The following is a 19,203-nucleotide window of genomic DNA, read 5'->3' as shown; positions in this document are numbered from 1 at the left end:
ACCATAAGAATATATACATATCGGAATATCCACACATATCTTGTTAAGTAATTTATATCCATCCTTATTTTATTTGTGTGTGTGTGTGTGTAATTAGGTCGATACCATGAAATTAAGCTTGTTTGTTTTTGTTCTTTTTTTAATTTAGCGCAAAGCTACACGAGGGCTATCTGCGCTAACCGTTCCTAATTTAGCAGTGTAAGACTAGAGGGAATACAGCTAGTAGTCACCACTAACCGCCAACTCTTGGGCTACTCTTTTACCAACGAATAGTGGGATTGGGCATAACATTATAACGCCCCCACAGCTGAAAGTTCGGTGTGGCGAGGATTCGAACCCGCGACCCTCAGATTACGAGATAAGTGCTTTAACCATCTGACCATACCGGGCCCCGAAACTAAGCTTTGAGGTGGATTTGTTGATGTGTCGGTATAACTAATAAGTGGACTTGTAGATGAGAATTGAGTTTTAAAAACATTTTAGACAGGGAAATTCAAATTAAAACATATTGCACCATTTGTTAAAGCGATAAAAATAATGTCCTAGTCTCAACTAAAATAACGCTTAAAGAATTAGTGGAACTATACATTATGTAAAACAAGGTAGGTTGTTAGAAATACGTACTTATAGGTTTAACGTATCTTTATGGCTCACAATGAGAGAACTGCTAGAAAGAATTAGTAAAAACGTAAATAATGAATACATTTCTGGATATATGTATAAAAATTATATAAAATTCTATTATAATGAATATAATATATTAAAGAAAACTATAGATAATATTACAACATTCTGATATTTAAAAGAATAACCTATGTGTATATTCTTTTTTTTTATATTCATATAAAACTAGTTCTGTCGATGTTATTGGTTATAAAGCTTCTTGAGGTAATTTTGAATCGTATATTTAATGTATGCACTTCTACAGGTCATTCTGTATGTGGCTTTACAACAAAACTGAATATACAAGGCTGCCTAAACTCGTGAGATATTATTGGGATTACGGCCGAAATTGTTGACAGTTTCGAAGTCAAGAACTGGTGAATTCTGTGCACTATAAATTTCACTATTCTTGTCAACTGATTTATGAAGTTAACTTATTAGTTATTTGTATATCCTATCTGTTTAATTAATTATGTTTGACTACAAGTTATTCCTGATCACAAAACTCATTCCTCTTTCATCAGTTTCATTCAGAATGGTTGGTTTAAAATACATTTTCATGAAACGTCTGTGAAAATACTTTATGATCCGGAGTTTTACAAACTTTGTGGTGTTTTATTATCTATTGTTAAACAATCTTCCAGTTATTTTACGCTTACTTTTATACGTTTTGCTTTTCATGTACTCCAAAATCAACTTTCCATCGAAAGGGTTCTGTTTATCCGCTAAACAGCTATTCAATGCTCGAGCATACACGTAAACTGCATCGTAGAGGTAAGCTCCCTCTGCCGGAACCTATTAGAATAATAATTCTGAAATTGAGGAATTTTACTTTCAAAAAACATATACAACAAATCTAATCACTTTCACCTAGGAATGACAAACATACAAATGTATTATTTTCTTGTATATTACAAATATGTGACATTTTCGTCGATGCCAAAACGCCCTTCTAGTGGCTCAGCGATAAGTCTGCCTGTTTACGACACTAAAATTCCAGTTTCGATAGCCGTGGTGAGCAGAGCACGGATAGCCTATTGTATAGCATTTTGGTTATCGTCAACCAAAGTAAACCAATACGAGACGTCTACACAGCGGTCATGACATTTGAACGACAGTATGTATTACCACCCATTCCTTTGTGAGAAGGGATAAGTGCTTATAATTAAGTTATACGTATCATTTTCGAAAAACCAAAAGTTTCACGACTACAGCTTTTACAGATGGCTGTTTAAACTTTTATGGAAACGAAAAGTTAGATATTCTGTAGCAGGAAGTGATATTTTTATAGAATATCTCACTTCATATACTTCTCTCTCTACTTAAGAAAGAAAATATTTATATGGAATTATGAATATTTAGAGTTTCAGTTTCATTGTTTCAAACTCACTTCTAAGACACGCTTAAGCAGACCAAAAATACGAAAACATTAGGACTACTTCAGGTGAATTGATAGGTCTGTGGTCGAATGAAGTCGCCAGAATTCTAATTTCATTAGTCACATACCTCAAGAAACCGTTTTCTGATTTCTAGGTCTTCGTTGGAAGCTCGTGAACCTTGGTTAATAACGTCAAGGCTTTACTTACTTATTTTACTCACGATACTAGAAAACATGTTAAACTTTATCGCAACGACATTTTGGGCAGAGGATTCTGTTTCGCAGTCATTATCTTCATTTTACGCATTAGGACGTTTGTTCTGATTCGATTGGTTAAATATTTATCTTTCGCTTTACTTCTTTGTTGTCGTAAGAATGTACTTTTCAGTCACATAAAGGGGCCGCGTATCCCTCCAATCAGCAATCAAGTTTTGGAAGCATTTTACAAGACTAATGAGCAGGCGCATTCGGGCACGTGACTTGGGTTCCTTAACAATCACGATGTTCGTGTGGAATAATAATCCACAAGTATTTACATAAAATACAAATGTCTCTCAGTATACTCTATTTACATAAAATACAAATGTCTCACAGTATACTCTATTTACATAAAATACAAATGTCTCTCAGTATACTCCATTTACATAGAACACAAATGTCTCTCAGTATACTCCATTTACATAAAATACAAATGTCTCTCAGTATACTCCATTTACATAAAACACAAATGTCTCTCAGTATACTCCATTTACAGTAAACATAAAATACAAATGTCTCTCAGTATACTCCATTTACATAAAACACAAATGTCTCTCAGTATACTCCATTTACATAAAATACAAATGTCTCTCAGTATACTCCATTTACATAAAATACAAATGTCTCCCAGTATACTCCATTTACATAAAACACAAATGTCTCTCAGTATACTCCATTTACATAAAACACAAATGTCTCTCAGTATACTCCATTTACATAAAATACAAATGTCTCTCAGTATACTCCATTTACATAAAATACAAATGTCTCTCAGTATACTCCATTTACATAAAATACAAATGTCTCTCAGTATACTCTATTTACATAAAATACAAATGTCTCTCAGTATACTCCATTTACATAAAATACAAATGTCTCTCAGTATACTCCATTTACATAAAATACAAATGTCTCTCAGTATACTCCATTTACATAAAACACAAATGTCTCTCAGTATACTCCATTTACATAAAATAAAAATGTCTCTCAGTATACTCTATTTACATAAAATACAAATGTCTCTCAGTATACTCCATTTACATAAAATACAAATGTCTCTCAGTATACTCCATTTACATAAAACACAAATGTTTCTCAGTATACTCCATTTACATAAAATAAAAATGTCTCTCAGTATACTCTATTTACATTAAATACAAATGTCTCTCAGTATACTCCATTTACATAAAATACAAATGTCTCTCAGTATACTCCATTTACATAAAATACAAATGTCTCTCAGTATACTCCATTTACATAAAATAATAATGTCTCTCAGTATACTCCATTTACATAAAATAAAAATGTCTCTCAGTATACTCCATTTACATAAAATACAAATGTCTCTCAGTATACTTCATTTACATAAAACACAAATGTCACTCAGTATACTCTATTTACATAAAATGAAAATGTCTCTCAGTCCATTTATTGTCTCTCAGTATACATAAAATAAAAATGTCTCTCAGTATACTCCACTTACATAAAATACAAATGTCTCTCAGTATACTCCATTTACATAAAACACAAATGTCTCTCAGTATACTGCATTTACATAAAACACAAATGTCACTCAGTATACTCCATTTACATAAAATAAAAATGTCTCTCAGTATACTCTATTTACATAAAATACAAATGTCTCTCAGTATACTCCATTTACATAAAATACAAATGTCTCTCAGTATACTCCATTTACATAAAATACAAATGTCACAAATGTCTCTCAGTATACTCCATTTACATAAAATAAAAAAAATGTCTCTCAGTATACTCTATTTACATTAAAAAACACAAATGTCTCTCAGTATACTCCATTTACATAAAATACAAATGTCTCTCAGTATACTCCATTTACATAAAACACAAATGTCTCTCAGTATACTCCATTTACATAAAACACAAATGTCTCTCAGTATACTCCATTTACATAAAACACAAATGTCACTCAGTATACTCTATTTACATAAAATACAAATGTCTCTCAGTATACTTCATTTACATAAAACACAAATGTCTCTCAGTATACTCTATTTACATAAAATAAAAATGTCTCTCAGTATACTCTCATATTCCATTTACATAAAATACAAATGTCTCTCAGTATACTCCATTTACATAAAATACAAATGTCTCTCAGTATACTCCATTTACATAAAACACAAATGTCTCTCAGTATACTCCATTTACATAAAACACAAATGTCTCTCAGTATACTCCATTTACATAAAATACAAATGTCTCTCAGTATACTCCATTTACATAAAACACAAATGTCTCTCAGTATACTCCATTTACATAAAACACAAATGTCACTCAGTATACTGGATTTACATAAAATACAAATGTCTCTCAGTATACTTCATTTACATAAAACACAAATGTCACTCAGTATACTCTATTTACATAAAATAAAAATGTCTCTCAGTATACTCCATTTACATAAAATACAAATGTCTCTCAGTATACTCCATTTACATAAAATACAAATGTCTCTCAGTATACTCCATTTACATAAAACACAAATGTCTCTCAGTATACTCCATTTACATAAAACACAAATGTCTCTCAGTATACTCCATTTACATAAAATACAAATGTCTCTCAGTATACTCCATTTACATAAAATACAAATGTCTCTCAGTATACTCCATTTACATAAAACACAAATGTCTCTCAGTATACTGCATTTACATAAAACACAAATGTCACTCAGTATACTCCATTTACATAAAACACAAATGCCACTCAGTATACTCCATTTCACTCACTCTTATTTTTGGAAAATATTGATCTAGTATTGGTATTTCTTAGGTTAATTCTTGAAGGCTCAAAATGTTGATAATATGGCGAAGTGATGCCTTATGAATAACTGTAGGGAGTGTTGTCTGTTAATAGTATTATTTAGAGGAAAACAGATCTAATCAAGACGTCTTGATATACGATTACGATATAGACCCTTTTGTAATTTATATCTAGTGTTAGAAATATTGCAAAAAGGCTAAAATAAAGCAGCGTTATAGTGAACTTTGTACACAGTTTAAGTATTATTAGAATAGGTTTTATGATTATCGTATACCCAGAACAATTCCTTCACAAAATACATAGATTATCCTATCCTAAATGATCTACTTGGAATGTTTATTTACAAGAATGTTCCAGATAAAACTTTTCTATTTCGTTATAGTTTGTTGTTGTTGTTGTTTAAACTGATTGGTTAGATGACTAACTTTTGTGGTTGATGAAACAAAATGAAATTGTCCATAGGAATAAGCAGTGTTTGTTTTCAAAATGAACAGTACTGAAAAGAGTTCGTTCAAAAAGTTTCCCGTGTAAAACAGTTCGGTAAAAATTCAAGACGCACAACACATGATTTATAACAAGTTTACATAAGGAATAGTTATTGTGTCTTCTAAATAAAACCGAAACGTTATACGATTCTACTACTCTTTCGATTTCTCGGTAATAAAGACATAATTCGCTCGATATTTCATCTACCATCTGCTTGCTACGCACGTGCTAAAACAACACGAGAGGTAGAATTTTGCAAACTACATAGCTCAATCCACTCACCCACTTCTTACTCTTCGGTGACGAATAGGATGCGTATTTGGAGGAGTCATGATTTTTTGTTGTTATGAGAATTGAACCCGAATTGGTTTTCAAGTTATCAGCTGGTGTGTTTATAAATTTCGTGTTGTTCAGCTCTCCGAGGAAGGAGTTTCTTGCCCTGTGGGAAGTCGTATCTTTCCCTGTGTAATTCACACATTTGCGTGTTAAAGATTTGATTTGTTTTGAATTTTGCGCAAAGCTACTCGAAGGCTATCTGCGCTAGCCGTCCCTAATTTAGCAGTGTAAGACTAGAGAGAAGGCAGCTAGTCATCATCACTCACCGCCAACTATTGAGTTAATCTTTTAACAACGAATAGTGGGATTCACCGTCATATTATAACGCCCCCATGGCTGAAAGGGCAAGCATGTTTGGTGTGACGGGGACTCGAACCGCGACCCTCCGTTTACGAATCGAATGCCTTAACCACCTGGCCATGAAAGTAAAAATATCTTTAGTAATATTTGTTATTTTTTTAGGTATTTTAATAGTATTATTAAGAAATACAATGAAGTTACAAAGGCGATAACAATTAGGCTTTTAACACATTATCTGCTCTGTCACGTGATTGCAGATCGACTAAATAAAAAACAGTGCACAAGGAATATAAAAATACCTAGTATTTTTTCATGGCACGTGTATAACGTACGCTGACAAATGAGGGCCAGCAATAATAAATGAGTGAACGTCTACAACCACGCCCAATTAAGTGACTCTCTTCTTGAATACGAGACACCTTTAACAAGTTAAACAGTCTCGTGAGTGAGTTCAACTACGATTTTTTTGTTCAACTTTCTAGAAAGGTAGATAATGTTTCAGCTCTGCCTGCAAATTAATCTGAAAATGCAAATATTGTTTGTTTTTTAAAACACTGAATGAGAGAAACTAGTACGTCAATAAAAAAATTAAAGATTTGTATTTTGGGAGAATTTATCCATTTTGGTAAAAAGGTTTACAGAAAACGACCTTTTCATTTCAGATATATATATTATATATATATATTAACATAACCAACGTTTCGCCTCTACGACCTCATAAAGAACTTTTCTTAATGTTAGTTGAATGAAATGTGGTGATAGATTTTACTTTAATGTTAGTTGAATGAAATGTGGTGATACAAGTGTGTACCTTAAATGAGCGAAACGTTGGTTAGATATTTATATCTGGAATGCAAAGCTGATTTTTCTAAACTTTTTACCGAAATTTTGCAATACTGAGTAACACCACTGAAGAGAGTTGGTTAATTACATTGTACTATAATATTTTCCTTGGGGTATCGAATTAGTCGTGAAGACCCGAAAAACACGGTAAAAAAAAACAAAACTCCAGCAGTGCTGTATTTTTAGATGCTTAACCTTTCTGTCTCTCGAATGTGTACTTTGAAGATAAGTGAAACCTTGGGGCCTACAAACAAGCTAAGACTACTTATGTGTGTATAGAGATTTCAGTCACGATTCTGTCTTATTTATTCAATGTTTTCAGTAATACGAAATATTGTATTGTTTGTTTCTGAACGACATACATATCGGAAAGTTTTAATATGCCCATGAGTTACACTGTCTTTTATCAATTCTTTTGTACTGCTTCTCTGTAGGTAAAAGGTCAAATAAAACAACGTTACGACAATTATTAAACGGTACTATAATCGTTTTGCAGTTTCGAAAACAAGACGTAAGTTATAATTCTACTCTAATGTGTTTTCAAAGGGCTTCAAGTATTGTTAAAGTCCAGAAATGGAACTATTTTATATTTCTGAACGTGGGCTACAACAAAGAGTGAATCATAAGAACTATAATATGGTTAGTTTACATATTGTATGTTCTGTGTGTTATATACTCCCTGGTTAGATTCATATTGTGTTATTTGTTTGTTATGAACTCCCTGGTTATTTTACATATTGTGTGTTTTGTTTTTTATCTACAGGTTAGTTAGTTAGTTTTTATCTTATTAGTGTGTTTTGTTTTTTATCTACACGTTAGTTAGTTTACTTATTGTGTGTTTTGTTTTTTATCTACACCTTAGTTAGTTTACTTATTGTGTGTTTTGTTTTTTATCTACAGGTTAGTTAGCTTACTTATTGTGTGTTTTGTTTTTTATCTACACGTTAGTTAGTTTACTTATTGTGTGTTTTGTTTTTTATCTACACGTTAGTTAGTTTACTTATTGTGTGTTTTGCTTTTATCACGTTAGTTAGTTTACTTATTGTGTGTTTTGCTTTTATCTACACGTTAGTTAGTTTACTTATTGTGTGTTTTGTTTTTTATCTACAGGTTAGTTAGCTTACTTATTGTGTGTTTTGTTTTTTATCTACACGTTAGTTAGTTTACTTATCGTGTGTTTTGTTTTTTATCTACACGTTAGTTAGTTTACTTATTCTGTGTTTTGTTTTTTATCTACACGTTAGTTAGTTTACTTATTGTGTGTTTTGTTTGTTATCTAGTCACTCATTAGTTTTCATATTATGGGTTTTGTATGTTATCTATTCACTCGTTAGTTTCGTATTGTGTGTTTGTTATGTACTAACTGATTAGTTTCATATTGTGTGTTTTCCTTTTTATCTACTCACTCTTTAGTTTACATATTGTGTGTCATGTTTGTTATCTACTCCCTTGTTAGTTTTGTATTGTGGGTTTTATTTATTATATACTAACTGGTTAGTTTCATATTGTGTTTTCTTTGTTATGTACAAACTAATTAGTTTTATATTGTGTGTTTTGTTTGTTATCTACTCACTGGTTAGTTTCATGCGTGTTTTTTTTTGTTATCTACCCACTGGTTAGTTTTATATTGTGTTTTCTTTTTATGTAGTAATTGGTTACTTTCATATTATGTGTTTTGTTTGTTTTCTACTCACTGGCTAGTTTCGTATCGCGTGTTTTGTTTGTTTTTTCTACTCACTGGCTAGTTTATTATTGTGTGTTTGTTTGTTTTCTACTCACTGGCTAGTTTCGTATCGCGTGTTTTGTTTGTTTTCTACTCACTGGCTAGTTTTGTATTGTGTGTTTTGTTTGTTTTCTACTCTCTGGCTAGTTTCTTATCGCGTGTTTTGTTTGTTTTCTACTCTCTGGCTAGTTTCGTATCGTGTGTTTTTTTTTTTTTTTTTCTACTCACTGGCTACTTTTTTTCGTATTGTGTGTTTTGTTTGTTTTCTACTCTCTGGCTAGTTTCGTATTGTGTGTTTTGTTTGTTTTCTACTCTCTGGCTAGTTTCGTATTGTGTGTTTTGTTTGTTTTCTACTTGCTGGATAGTTTCGTATCGTGTGTTTTTTGTTTTTTTCTACTTTCTGTGTCTAGTTTTATATTGTGTGTTTTGTTTGTTATCTACTCACTGGTTAGTTTCATGCGTGTGTTTTGTTTGTTATCTACCCACTGGTTAGTTTTATATTGTGTTTTCTTTTTATGTAATAATTGGTTACTTTCATATTATGTGTTTTGTTTGTTTTCTACTCACTGGCTAGTTTCGTATCGCGTGTTTTGTTTGTTTTCTACTCACTGGCTAGTTTCGTATTGTGTGTTTGTTTGTTTTCTACTCACTGGCTAGTTTCGTATCGCGTGTTTTGTTTGTTTTCTACTCACTGGCTAGTTTTGTATTGTGTGTTTTGTTTGTTTTCTACTCTCTGGCTAGTTTCTTATCGCGTGTTTTGTTTGTTTTCTACTCTCTGGCTAGTTTCGTATCGTGTGTTTTGTTTGTTTTCTACTCACTGGCTACTTTCGTATTGTGTGTTTTGTCTGTTTTCTACTCTCTGGCTAGTTTCGTATTGTGTGTTTTGTTTGTTTTCTACTTTCTGGCTAGTTTCGTATTGTGTGTTTTGTTTGTTTTCTACTTGCTGGATAGTTTCGTATCGTGTGTTTTGTTTGTTTTCTACTTTCTGGCTAGTTTCGTATTGTGTGTTTTGTTTGTTTTCTACTTTCTGGCTAGTTTCGTATTGTGTGTTTTGTTTGTTTTCTACTTGCTGGATAGTTTCGTATTGTTTGTTTTGTTTTGGCTAGTTTTTGTTTGTTTTCTACTTGCTGGATAGTTTCGTATTGTGTGTTTTGTTTGTTTTCTACTCTCTGGCTAGTTTCGTATTGCTTGTTTTGTTTGCTTTCTACTTGCTGGTTAGTTTCGTATTGCGTGTTTTGTTTGTTTTCTACTTGCTGGTTAGTTTCGTTTTGTTTGTGTTTTGTTTGTTTTCTACTTGCTGGATAGTTTCGTATTGTGTGTTTTGTTTGTTTTCTACTTGCTGGTTAGTTTCGTATTGCGTGTTTTGTTTGTTTTCTACTTGCTGGTTAGTTTCGTATTGCGTGTTTTGTTTGTTTTCTACTTGCTGGTTAGTTTCGTATTGTGTGTTTTGTTTGTTTTCTACTTGCTGGTTAGTTTCGTATTGTGTGTTTTGTTTGTTTTCTACTTGCTGGTTAGTTTCGTATTGTGTGTTTTGTTTGTTTTTCTACTTGCTGGTTTTGTTTTCTACTTGCTGGTTAGTTTCATATTGCGTGTTTTGTTTGTTTTCTACTTGCTGGTTAGTTTCTATTGCGTGTGTTTTGTTTGTTTTCGTGTGTTTTTGTTTGTTTTCTACTGCTGGTTAGTTTCGTATTGCGTGTTTTTTGTTTCTACTTGCTGGTTAGTTTCTATGGTGCTTGCTGTAGTTTCGTATTGTGTTTTGTTTGTTTTCTACTTGCTGGTTAGTTTCGTATTGTGTTTTTCGTTTGTTTTTTGTTTGTTTTCTACTTGCTGGTTAGTTTCTGGTTTTGTTTGTTTTCTACTTGCTGGTTAGTGTTTTGTTTTTTTCTACTTGCTGGTTTTTTCTGTGTTGTGTGTTTTGTTTGTTTTCTACTTGCTGGTTAGTTTCGTATTGCGTGTTTTGTTTGTTTTCTACTTGCTGGCTGGTTTCGTAGTTGTTTTGTTTGTTTTCTACTTGCTGGTTAGTTTCGTATTGTTGTTTTGTTTGTTTTCTGGTTAGTTTCGTATTGTGTTTTTGTTTTTTTCTACTTGCTGGTTAGTTTCTATTGTGTGTTTTGTTTGTTTTCTGGGTTAGTTTCGTATTGTGTGTTTTGTTTGTTTTCTACTTGCTGGTTAGTTTCGTATTGCGTGTTTTGTTTGTTTTCTACTTGCTGGTTAGTTTCGTATTGTTGTTTTGTTTGTTTTCTACTTGCTGGTTTTCGTATTGTGTGTGTTTGTTTGTTTTCTACTTGCTGGTTAGTTTCGTATTGTGTGTTTTGTTTGTTTTCTACTTGCTGGTTAGTTTCGTATTGTGTGTTTTGTTTGTTTTCTACTTGCTGGTTAGTTTTGTATTGTGTGTTTTGTTTGTTTTCTACTTGCTGGTTAGTTTCGTATTGCGTACTTGCTGTGTTTTGTTTTTTGTTTTTTTCTACTTGCTGGTTAGTTTCGTACTTGCTGGTTAGTTTCGTATTGTGTGTTTTGTTTGTTTTCTACTCTCTGGTTTTTCTACTTGCTGGTTAGTTTCTGGTTAGTTTCGTATTGCGTGTTTTGTTTGTTTTCTACTTGCTGGTTAGTTTCGTATTGTGTGTTTTGTTTGTTTTCTACTTGCTGGTTAGTTTCGTATTGCGTGTTTTGTTTGTTTTCTACTTGCTGGTTAGTTTCGTATTGTGTGTTTTGTTTGTTTTCTACTTGCTGGTTAGTTTCGTATTGCGTGTTTTGTTTGTTTTCTATTTGCTGGTTAGTTTCGTATTGCATGTTTTGTTTGTTTTCTACTTGCTGGTTAGTTTCGTATTGTGTGTTTTGTTTGTTTTCTACTTGCTGGTTAGTTTTGTATTGTGTGTTTTGTTTGTTTTCTATTTGCTGGTTAGTTTCGTATTGCATGTTTTGTTTGTTTTCTACTTGCTGGTTAGTTTCGTATTGTGTGTTTTGTTTGTTTTCTACTTGCTGGTTAGTTTTGTATTGCGTGTTTTGTTTGTTTTCTACTTGCTGGTTAGTTTCGTATTGTGTGTTTTGTTTGTTTTCTACTTGCTGGTTAGTTTCGTATTGTGTGTTTTGTTTGTTTTCTACATGCTGGTTAGTTTCGTATTGTGTGTTTTGTTTGTTTTCTACATGCTGGTTAGTTTCGTATTGTGTGTTTTGTTTGTTTTCTACTTGCTGGTTAGTTTTCATATTACGTACTTCTTGTTATATACTCGCTTGTTAGTTTTTGCTATGAAACTATTTTCGTTATGATTCGATTACATCCGTCTGCTTTGACAAGTATTTAAATCGAAGTACTAATTTGCTAACTTAGAGTTTGTAGTAAGTTACTAATTAAAATGGGTCATCCTTACATTAATTTTTGTTGTTAATTGCAACAATTCACTGATATTATTATTTAAAATTGAGATAAAAATATCTAACCAGAAGATAGACGTCCCTTAATTATCATATTAAATCACATCACATTTTCTGGACATATTAAAATTTAAAACTGATATTGTAAAGACCGGACTGTATTGACATGTTTCGTAAGTTGTATTGTCGTTCTCTTGAGATTGCTAACTCTGAAAGAAATCAAACATTTTTAAAATATATTAATATTTTCCGTCGTTAATTCATATACGTACCCTTTTCATCCCTCCAAAAATTCCAACGGGGTTTTTAAAGTTGAATGGAGGAAGTTGCATATATTCATTGACCTTAACTGTAAAATTTTCGTATCCCACAGGGGGAGACCCGACCACTCCCAAGTATGACTGGAAAGCTTTTTTTGCTGTATCTTCAATTTGGTCACGAAGCAAGCCTGTAATGATCGGAGAAAATAGGTTTAATAATTTGCTTTTATGAGATATTCCAACTGATAAATGATTCTGAAGGCTTACAACCCTGAAATTTTAGTTTCGATATCCGACATCATAGACAGCAGCTTTTGTAAACACTAGAAATAAATAAACACATATGTATGTAAAACTTATATTCGACTTTCACATATATACGTATTATATTTCCCTAATATTTGTACATCAACAAGGCCTCGCCATGTCTTCTCTTGTTAACGTTTGATCATTTTTGTTCCAGAAACTTACATAATATCAAATATATAAGTTTTATTGTAGCAATTTTTGTTTGGAATCAACCATACTAGCACCAAAAGGGTTAGTAGTTATGTTTTGGAGTAAAAACAAACATACTACGAACATGATGGTGATTAGTTAAATTTGAGGTCAGACACAAACGTACTAGGAGTACAAAGGTGAGTATGATAAAGACCCACAACATATTAGCTGTAGAAAGGTGTTCACTTTTGTCGCCAATAAAGGTTCCAAATAATATTTTATTTCGTAAGAATAACATTTCATCCAAAGGATGAAATATTCATTTTGTACAATAGAAGAACTTGAAAGTCTAAGTAAATAAATCAATACATTTTTACACGTTTTGTTAAGCCTAAAAGTTTCATACGAGGTTCCAGAAAGTCTCTGAGTTGAATAAACCTTTATATACATCTCTATATATATATTACTCGCTGTGTATCTTCCCGTGAGTCAACGCTAGGTTTAAGGTAGGATTTTAAAGTCCAGGAATCGATTCTCTGCAGTAGACAGAACACAAACACCAACAACAAGAGCTACTAGCTACCGAAAATTTGTTGCCTTCTATATATGCACATGCGAGAAATTTTATGAATAACACAAAGTTATAAATATTAGAATACTTTTACTCGATTCATTTGTTTGTTTGTTCTTTGAAGTTAAACACAAAGCTACTCGATGGGCTCTCTGCGCTCAGCCCACCACGTGTATCGAAACTCAATTTTACTCCTGACAGATTCTAAAAAAATAATGTACTTATGTCTCAGAGAAGCAGGTTTCATTTGCTGGTGAAGCTGTGTGTGCTCAGTATTAATAGATATTCCATCATGATTTACTAATAACTGTTGCTTCATTTTGAAACTATGGTTTTATCTGCTGGTGAAGCTGTGTGTGCTCAGTATTAATAGATATTCCATCATGTTTACTAATAACTGTTGCTTCATTTTGAAACTATGGTTTTACCTGCTGGTGAAGCTGTGTGTGCTCAGTATTAATAGATATTCCATCATGATTTACTAATAACTGTTGCTTCATTTTGAAACTATGGTTTTATCTGCTGGTGAAGCTGTGTGTGCTCAGTATTAATAGATATTCCATCATGTTTACTAATAACTGTTGCTTCATTTTGAAACTATGGTTTTATCTGCTGGTGAAGCTGTGTGTGCTCAGTATTAATAGATATTCCATCATGATTTACTAATAACTGTTGCTTTATTTTGAAACTATGGTTTTATCTGCTGGTGAAGCTGTGTGTGCTCAGTATCAATAGATATTCCATCATGATTTACTAATAACTGTTGCTTCATTTTGAAACTATGGTTTTATCTGCTGGTGAAGCTGTGTGTGCTCAGTATTAATAGATATTCCATCATGATTTACTAATAACTGTTGCTTTATTTTGAAACTATGGTTTTATCTGCTGGTGAAGCTGTGTGTGCTCAGTATTAATAGATATTCCATCATGATTTACTAATAACTGTTGCTTCATTTTGAAACTATGGTTTTATCTGCTGGTGAAGCTGTGTGTGCTCAGTATTAATAGATATCCCATCATGATTTACTAATAACTGTTGCTTCATTTTGAAACTATGGTTTTATCTTTATTTGTCTGATGCAAAAATTGATACTTAATGAATTTAATAAAGTGTAGATAAAATAAACTTATCAGAATAATAATTTTTATTAAACCTATTGCTTAACAATAAATGTAAACATGTAAAAATTGAGCATTGTTGTTTGAAATTTCTAATATTATCACCATTATGACACAAACATAAAAGTTCTTATAAAGAGTAGATAAAATTTGTAGCTAGGGTAGACTCTACGAGTAGGCTTAACTGGTGTAGATTGAAAGTAACGCTAGTTTAGATAACTTGGTTGGTTCCTTATACTTTTATGTGTGTGTTTTCTTAGAGCAAAGCCACATCAGGCTATCTGCTGAGCCCACCGAGGGGAATCGAACTCCTGATTGTAGCGTTGTAAATCTGGAGACATGACGCTGTACTAGCGGGGGGCTTTATACTTTTATACTAGTGTAATTTGTCTCCTGCCCTGTTAATTAGTTTATTGACTTTGGCATTTACTACTGGAGGTAAGTCACCCTTGTTTAACCCCAGTGGTAAGCCTCGTTCATTTTTGTTTTATTTTATATTTCTTTGGATAACAGTCTGCTGGCAGCAAAGGCGAGTATTGATGTGGGACGTTGTCGGAATTTTTTCTTGCATATTTTATGTGATGTGAGACGAGCGAACGGAGGTTAACACTGGTTGGTAGATAATAAATTCTCACCGCTATGCGGGTTCCACTTTCTTAGTCACCAACAAAACCCAGCCACGGCACATCTTATAGCCCACATTATAGTCTATACCCTGTTGGTTTTTTTAAATATATGTAGCATATGTTTTGTGGTTGTTAAAACCCGTTTAGATTTTTTTTCTTTCTTCAGAGCATTGGTCTAGTTATTTTTATCGCCGCCCTCCTTTCGATGTTTGTATTTACTTAACTGTTGAACAATCCTTTTCTACACACATAAATAAATATATAAAGTATCTAAAAATGTTTATTTGAAATGAAATAATTCTGTGTGGCAGAAGAGTACAGGGTGTCCATAAATTATTGAACCACTGTATTAATTGTTTATAGTAAGCTCTACAAGAAACAAACAATTGAGGTTTGTGTTATGATAAAAACTAACTCTTCAGGTTTGTCCACGAAGTTATTGCACGTACAGTACACCTCTACGTGAACTGATAGTATACGTTAACGTGAGCGTCTTTATGGTGATAACTGTTTTACACGTGCCAGCTTCTCTGGAGGAAGCATGACCATTATGTTGGTTATTTGACTGCGAAATGTTGTCATGTTAGGTGCCTTTGTCTTCTTACAGACAATATGTTTCACGTAATCTCTATCTACACTAGTTAGGAAAACTTCCCGGGAAACCTCAACTGGTAATGAGGTTCTCGGTTTCTCTTCTTTTCAGTAAGGAAATTGGTTTAATAATATATGAACATCTTGTATTTGTAAAACACAATTGTTCAATTCCTCTCCAGTGTTTATCCTATGCTGCTCAGCAATATGCCTGAGTGTTGACAGCACTACAAATCTGCTCGATATGACACAGGAGGCTCTCTGGGTACGATGGCTGTGCGGTTAGGGCGCTCGACTCGCAATCTTCGGGTCGCGAATTCAAGCAATCCTCATCGAACGTGCTTGCTTTCTGTGAGTAAATTATAATGTGACTGTCAATCCCACTATTCGTTGGTAAAAGAGCAGCTCAGAAGTTGGCGATGGACGGTGTTGACTAGCTGCTTTCTCTCTCTCGTCTATCACAGCTAAGTTATGAACGGTTAGCGCGATTCGAAGCAAAGCAATCGATACACGTATGTCTATGGATATACGAGGTCTGTTCAAAAAATACGCGGACTGACGTCATAAAACAAAATGTACTTTATTTAGAAGTTACAGGTCTGGGACCCCTTCAAAGTACTCTCCTCCCCAACGCACACACTTATCCCAACGGTGTTTCCACTTGTTGAAACAGTCCTGGTACGCTTCTTTTGTAATGTCCTCCAGCTCCTTCGTCGCATTTGCCTTAATCTCGGGAATCGTCTCAAATCTTTTTCCTTTCAAGGGTCTTTTGAGTTTGGGGAACAAGAAAAAAATCGCAAGAAGCAAGGTCAGGTGAGTAGAGGGGGTGGGGAAGAACAGTGATCGAGTGTTTGGCCAAAAACTCACGAGTTCTGAGGGCTGAATTTCGCAGCAACGCGGTACATCTTCAATTTTTTCGGTCAAAATCTCGTAACAAGATCCAACTGATATCCCACACTCTTCAGCAAGCTCCCTGACAGTCAGACGTCGTCGATTTGCCCGCACCAGGGTGTTGATTTTGTCGACGTGTGGGTCGTCAGTTGACGTGGAAGGACGTCCAGGACGCTCATCATCTTCAATGGACTGTCAACCATCCTTAAAACGTTCATGCCATTTAAAACATGCCGTACGCTTCATAGCAACATCACCGTAAGCCGTGTTAAGCATAGCAAAAGTTTCAGTCGCAGATTTTCCAAGTTTAACACAAAATTTCACAGCAAGTCGTTGCTCCTTCAGGTCATTCATTCTGAAATCCGCCAAACGAAAAAATCGCACTTCACTTAAAACCGCGTAGCTAATACACAAATGAAGATATCTGCAATCGGGAAATGGCGTCGTAATCAGCTGATCTGTGCGAACCTAGCGACACCAAGCGGATTCCCCTGGAACCAACTGGAGCCGCGCAATTCAAACAGTCCGCGTATTTTCTGAACAGCCCTCGTATATATATATATATATATATATATATAAGATTGATTATTTTAAGTATTGTTAAGTTTCATCGAGAAGGTTCTAAATCATCAACGCCACCAATTTCAAGTTGTTTATTGCGATCATACATAATTTTAATTATTCATAATTTTGTTCGCTTCAATGAAATGATTTTTAACAGTCGCAGGGATAAAAATATAACAAAGAATTTTCCAAAACAAAGTATGTACTTCCTTGTACCCCGTTAGTACAGCGGTATGTCTCTGAATTTACAACGCTAAAATCAGGGGTTCGATTCCCCTCGGTGGGCTGAGCAGATATCTCGATGTAGCTTTGTTATTAGAAAAACACACACTGTACTTCCTTGAATACCAAATTAGTTTTCGTTCAGCAAATTTTAAAATATTTCGGAGAAATTGTACAAAGAAAATAAATCGAGCGATGAATGTAAAAAAATGCGTATTCACAGAAATACCAGTGACAGTCATCTACTGAAATGTGGCTGATATTAAAGTTTTAAGAATTTGAAAATGCTGGTAATAACTAGCAACAACCCGTTTATCGAGTAGGTAACAACAACCGGAGATCTGGGTATTAGATTACCTTTATCGGTTCAGAGAGAGAAGTCATAACGATAAATCGTGCTTGGATCCTTCCCATGGTAACATTAATCACAATGTTTAATGCGTGGTTACTTTTCTGGTTTATAAAACTTTTGTGGCACTCGCTACCGTTCCTCAGTGGCATAAATTCAGTTATGGAAGCGTATAATGTATCTTAACTTCTTCGAATTAGAGCGTTTTTGGAACGTTTTGTGGAGGTGATAAATAGAGCAGAAATATTCCACTTAAATCAGAATTGTAATTTGTTCCAGAAGGTTCACACAGAAGTCTTTGTTCTTTGTTTTATTACCCGCCAGTGGTTCAGCGTTAAGTCTGAAAACTTATAGCGCTGGATTTCCATACCCCTGTCAGGTACAGCACACAGGTAATCCATTGTGCTTCAGGTACAGCACACAGATAATCCATTGTGCTTCACGACAACAACAATACAAAAACTTTACGTTTTCTTTGTGTGTTTCTAAAAATAGAAACGTAAAAATACTTGAGATAAGATAAAAGAGAAGTGGAAGAACCCTCGGATGAGACAACGACTATAGAAAACAGTTAACCTGAAAACGTTCTATACGCCTTATTCCTTGACAATGCACTCCGTTAGTACAGCGGTAAGTATTCGGATTTACAACGCTGAAGTCAGGGGTTCGATTCCCCTCGGTATTCTCAGCAGATAGCCCGAAGTCGTTTTTCCATAAGAAAACTTACATCCCTTGACTATGTACTGTTATCTCTATAATTATTTTGTAAGATAAAAAAATAACTTCTAATTGCGGATACGTCAATATTCATTAAATTTTTATTAACACCAGTATATCACTCATCCTTTAATCAATCTATATCCTGAAGAAAAATATTAATAGCGTTTCTATTTCACTATATATCATTTGGTATTCCTTTTATTATTAACACTAATCAATAACCTCAGTATGTGTGTGTGTTTGTGTGTTTTCTTATAGCAAAGCCACATCGGGCTATCTGCTCAGCCCACAGAGGGGAATCGAACCCCTGATTGTAGTAATCTCATTAACTTACCAAAAATTCAACGATAAATTATTTTTATCTTTAATGGAATCATATATTGTTTAGGCTAAGTGAAGATGTAGCAACTGTTGCATCTTTACTTGTATAATCCTCGCCGCATCAAAAAATGCTAGCCCCTTCGGCAGTGGGAACGTTATAATGTGACGGTCAATCCCACTATTCGTTGGTAAAAGAGTAGTCCAGGATTTGACGGTGGGTGGTGATGTCTAGCTGCCTTCTCTCTAGTCTTACACTGCTAAATTAGGGACGGCGGGCACAGATAGCAGATAGCCCTCGTGTAGCTTTGCGCGAAATTCAAAACAACCAATCCAAAGTTGGAGTTGTTGTTGGAGTTGTTTTGGA

At 33.7% G+C, this 19,203-nt stretch overlaps 1 protein-coding gene across 5 annotated transcripts in view; it reads right to left on the bottom strand.

Moving 5' to 3' along the window:
- LOC143224772 (guanylate cyclase 32E-like) overlaps nt 1–19,203 on the bottom strand; it is a 159,813-nt gene that overhangs the window by 82,343 nt on the left and 58,267 nt on the right. For all 5 annotated transcript variants that reach the window (XM_076453044.1, XM_076453045.1, XM_076453048.1 and 2 more), the window contains 2 exons: nt 12,437–12,612; nt 1,323–1,458 (listed from right to left, as the gene is read on the bottom strand). In XM_076453044.1, the coding sequence (XP_076309159.1) occupies nt 1,323–1,458; nt 12,437–12,612 (312 nt within the window). The remainder of the gene's footprint in view (nt 1–1,322; nt 1,459–12,436; nt 12,613–19,203) is intronic.

Source organism: Tachypleus tridentatus, chromosome 9 (genome assembly GCF_004210375.1).
Source record: "Tachypleus tridentatus isolate NWPU-2018 chromosome 9, ASM421037v1, whole genome shotgun sequence".
NCBI lineage: Eukaryota > Metazoa > Arthropoda > Merostomata > Xiphosura > Limulidae > Tachypleus > Tachypleus tridentatus.
This window is presented reverse-complemented; position numbering and strand designations above follow the sequence as displayed.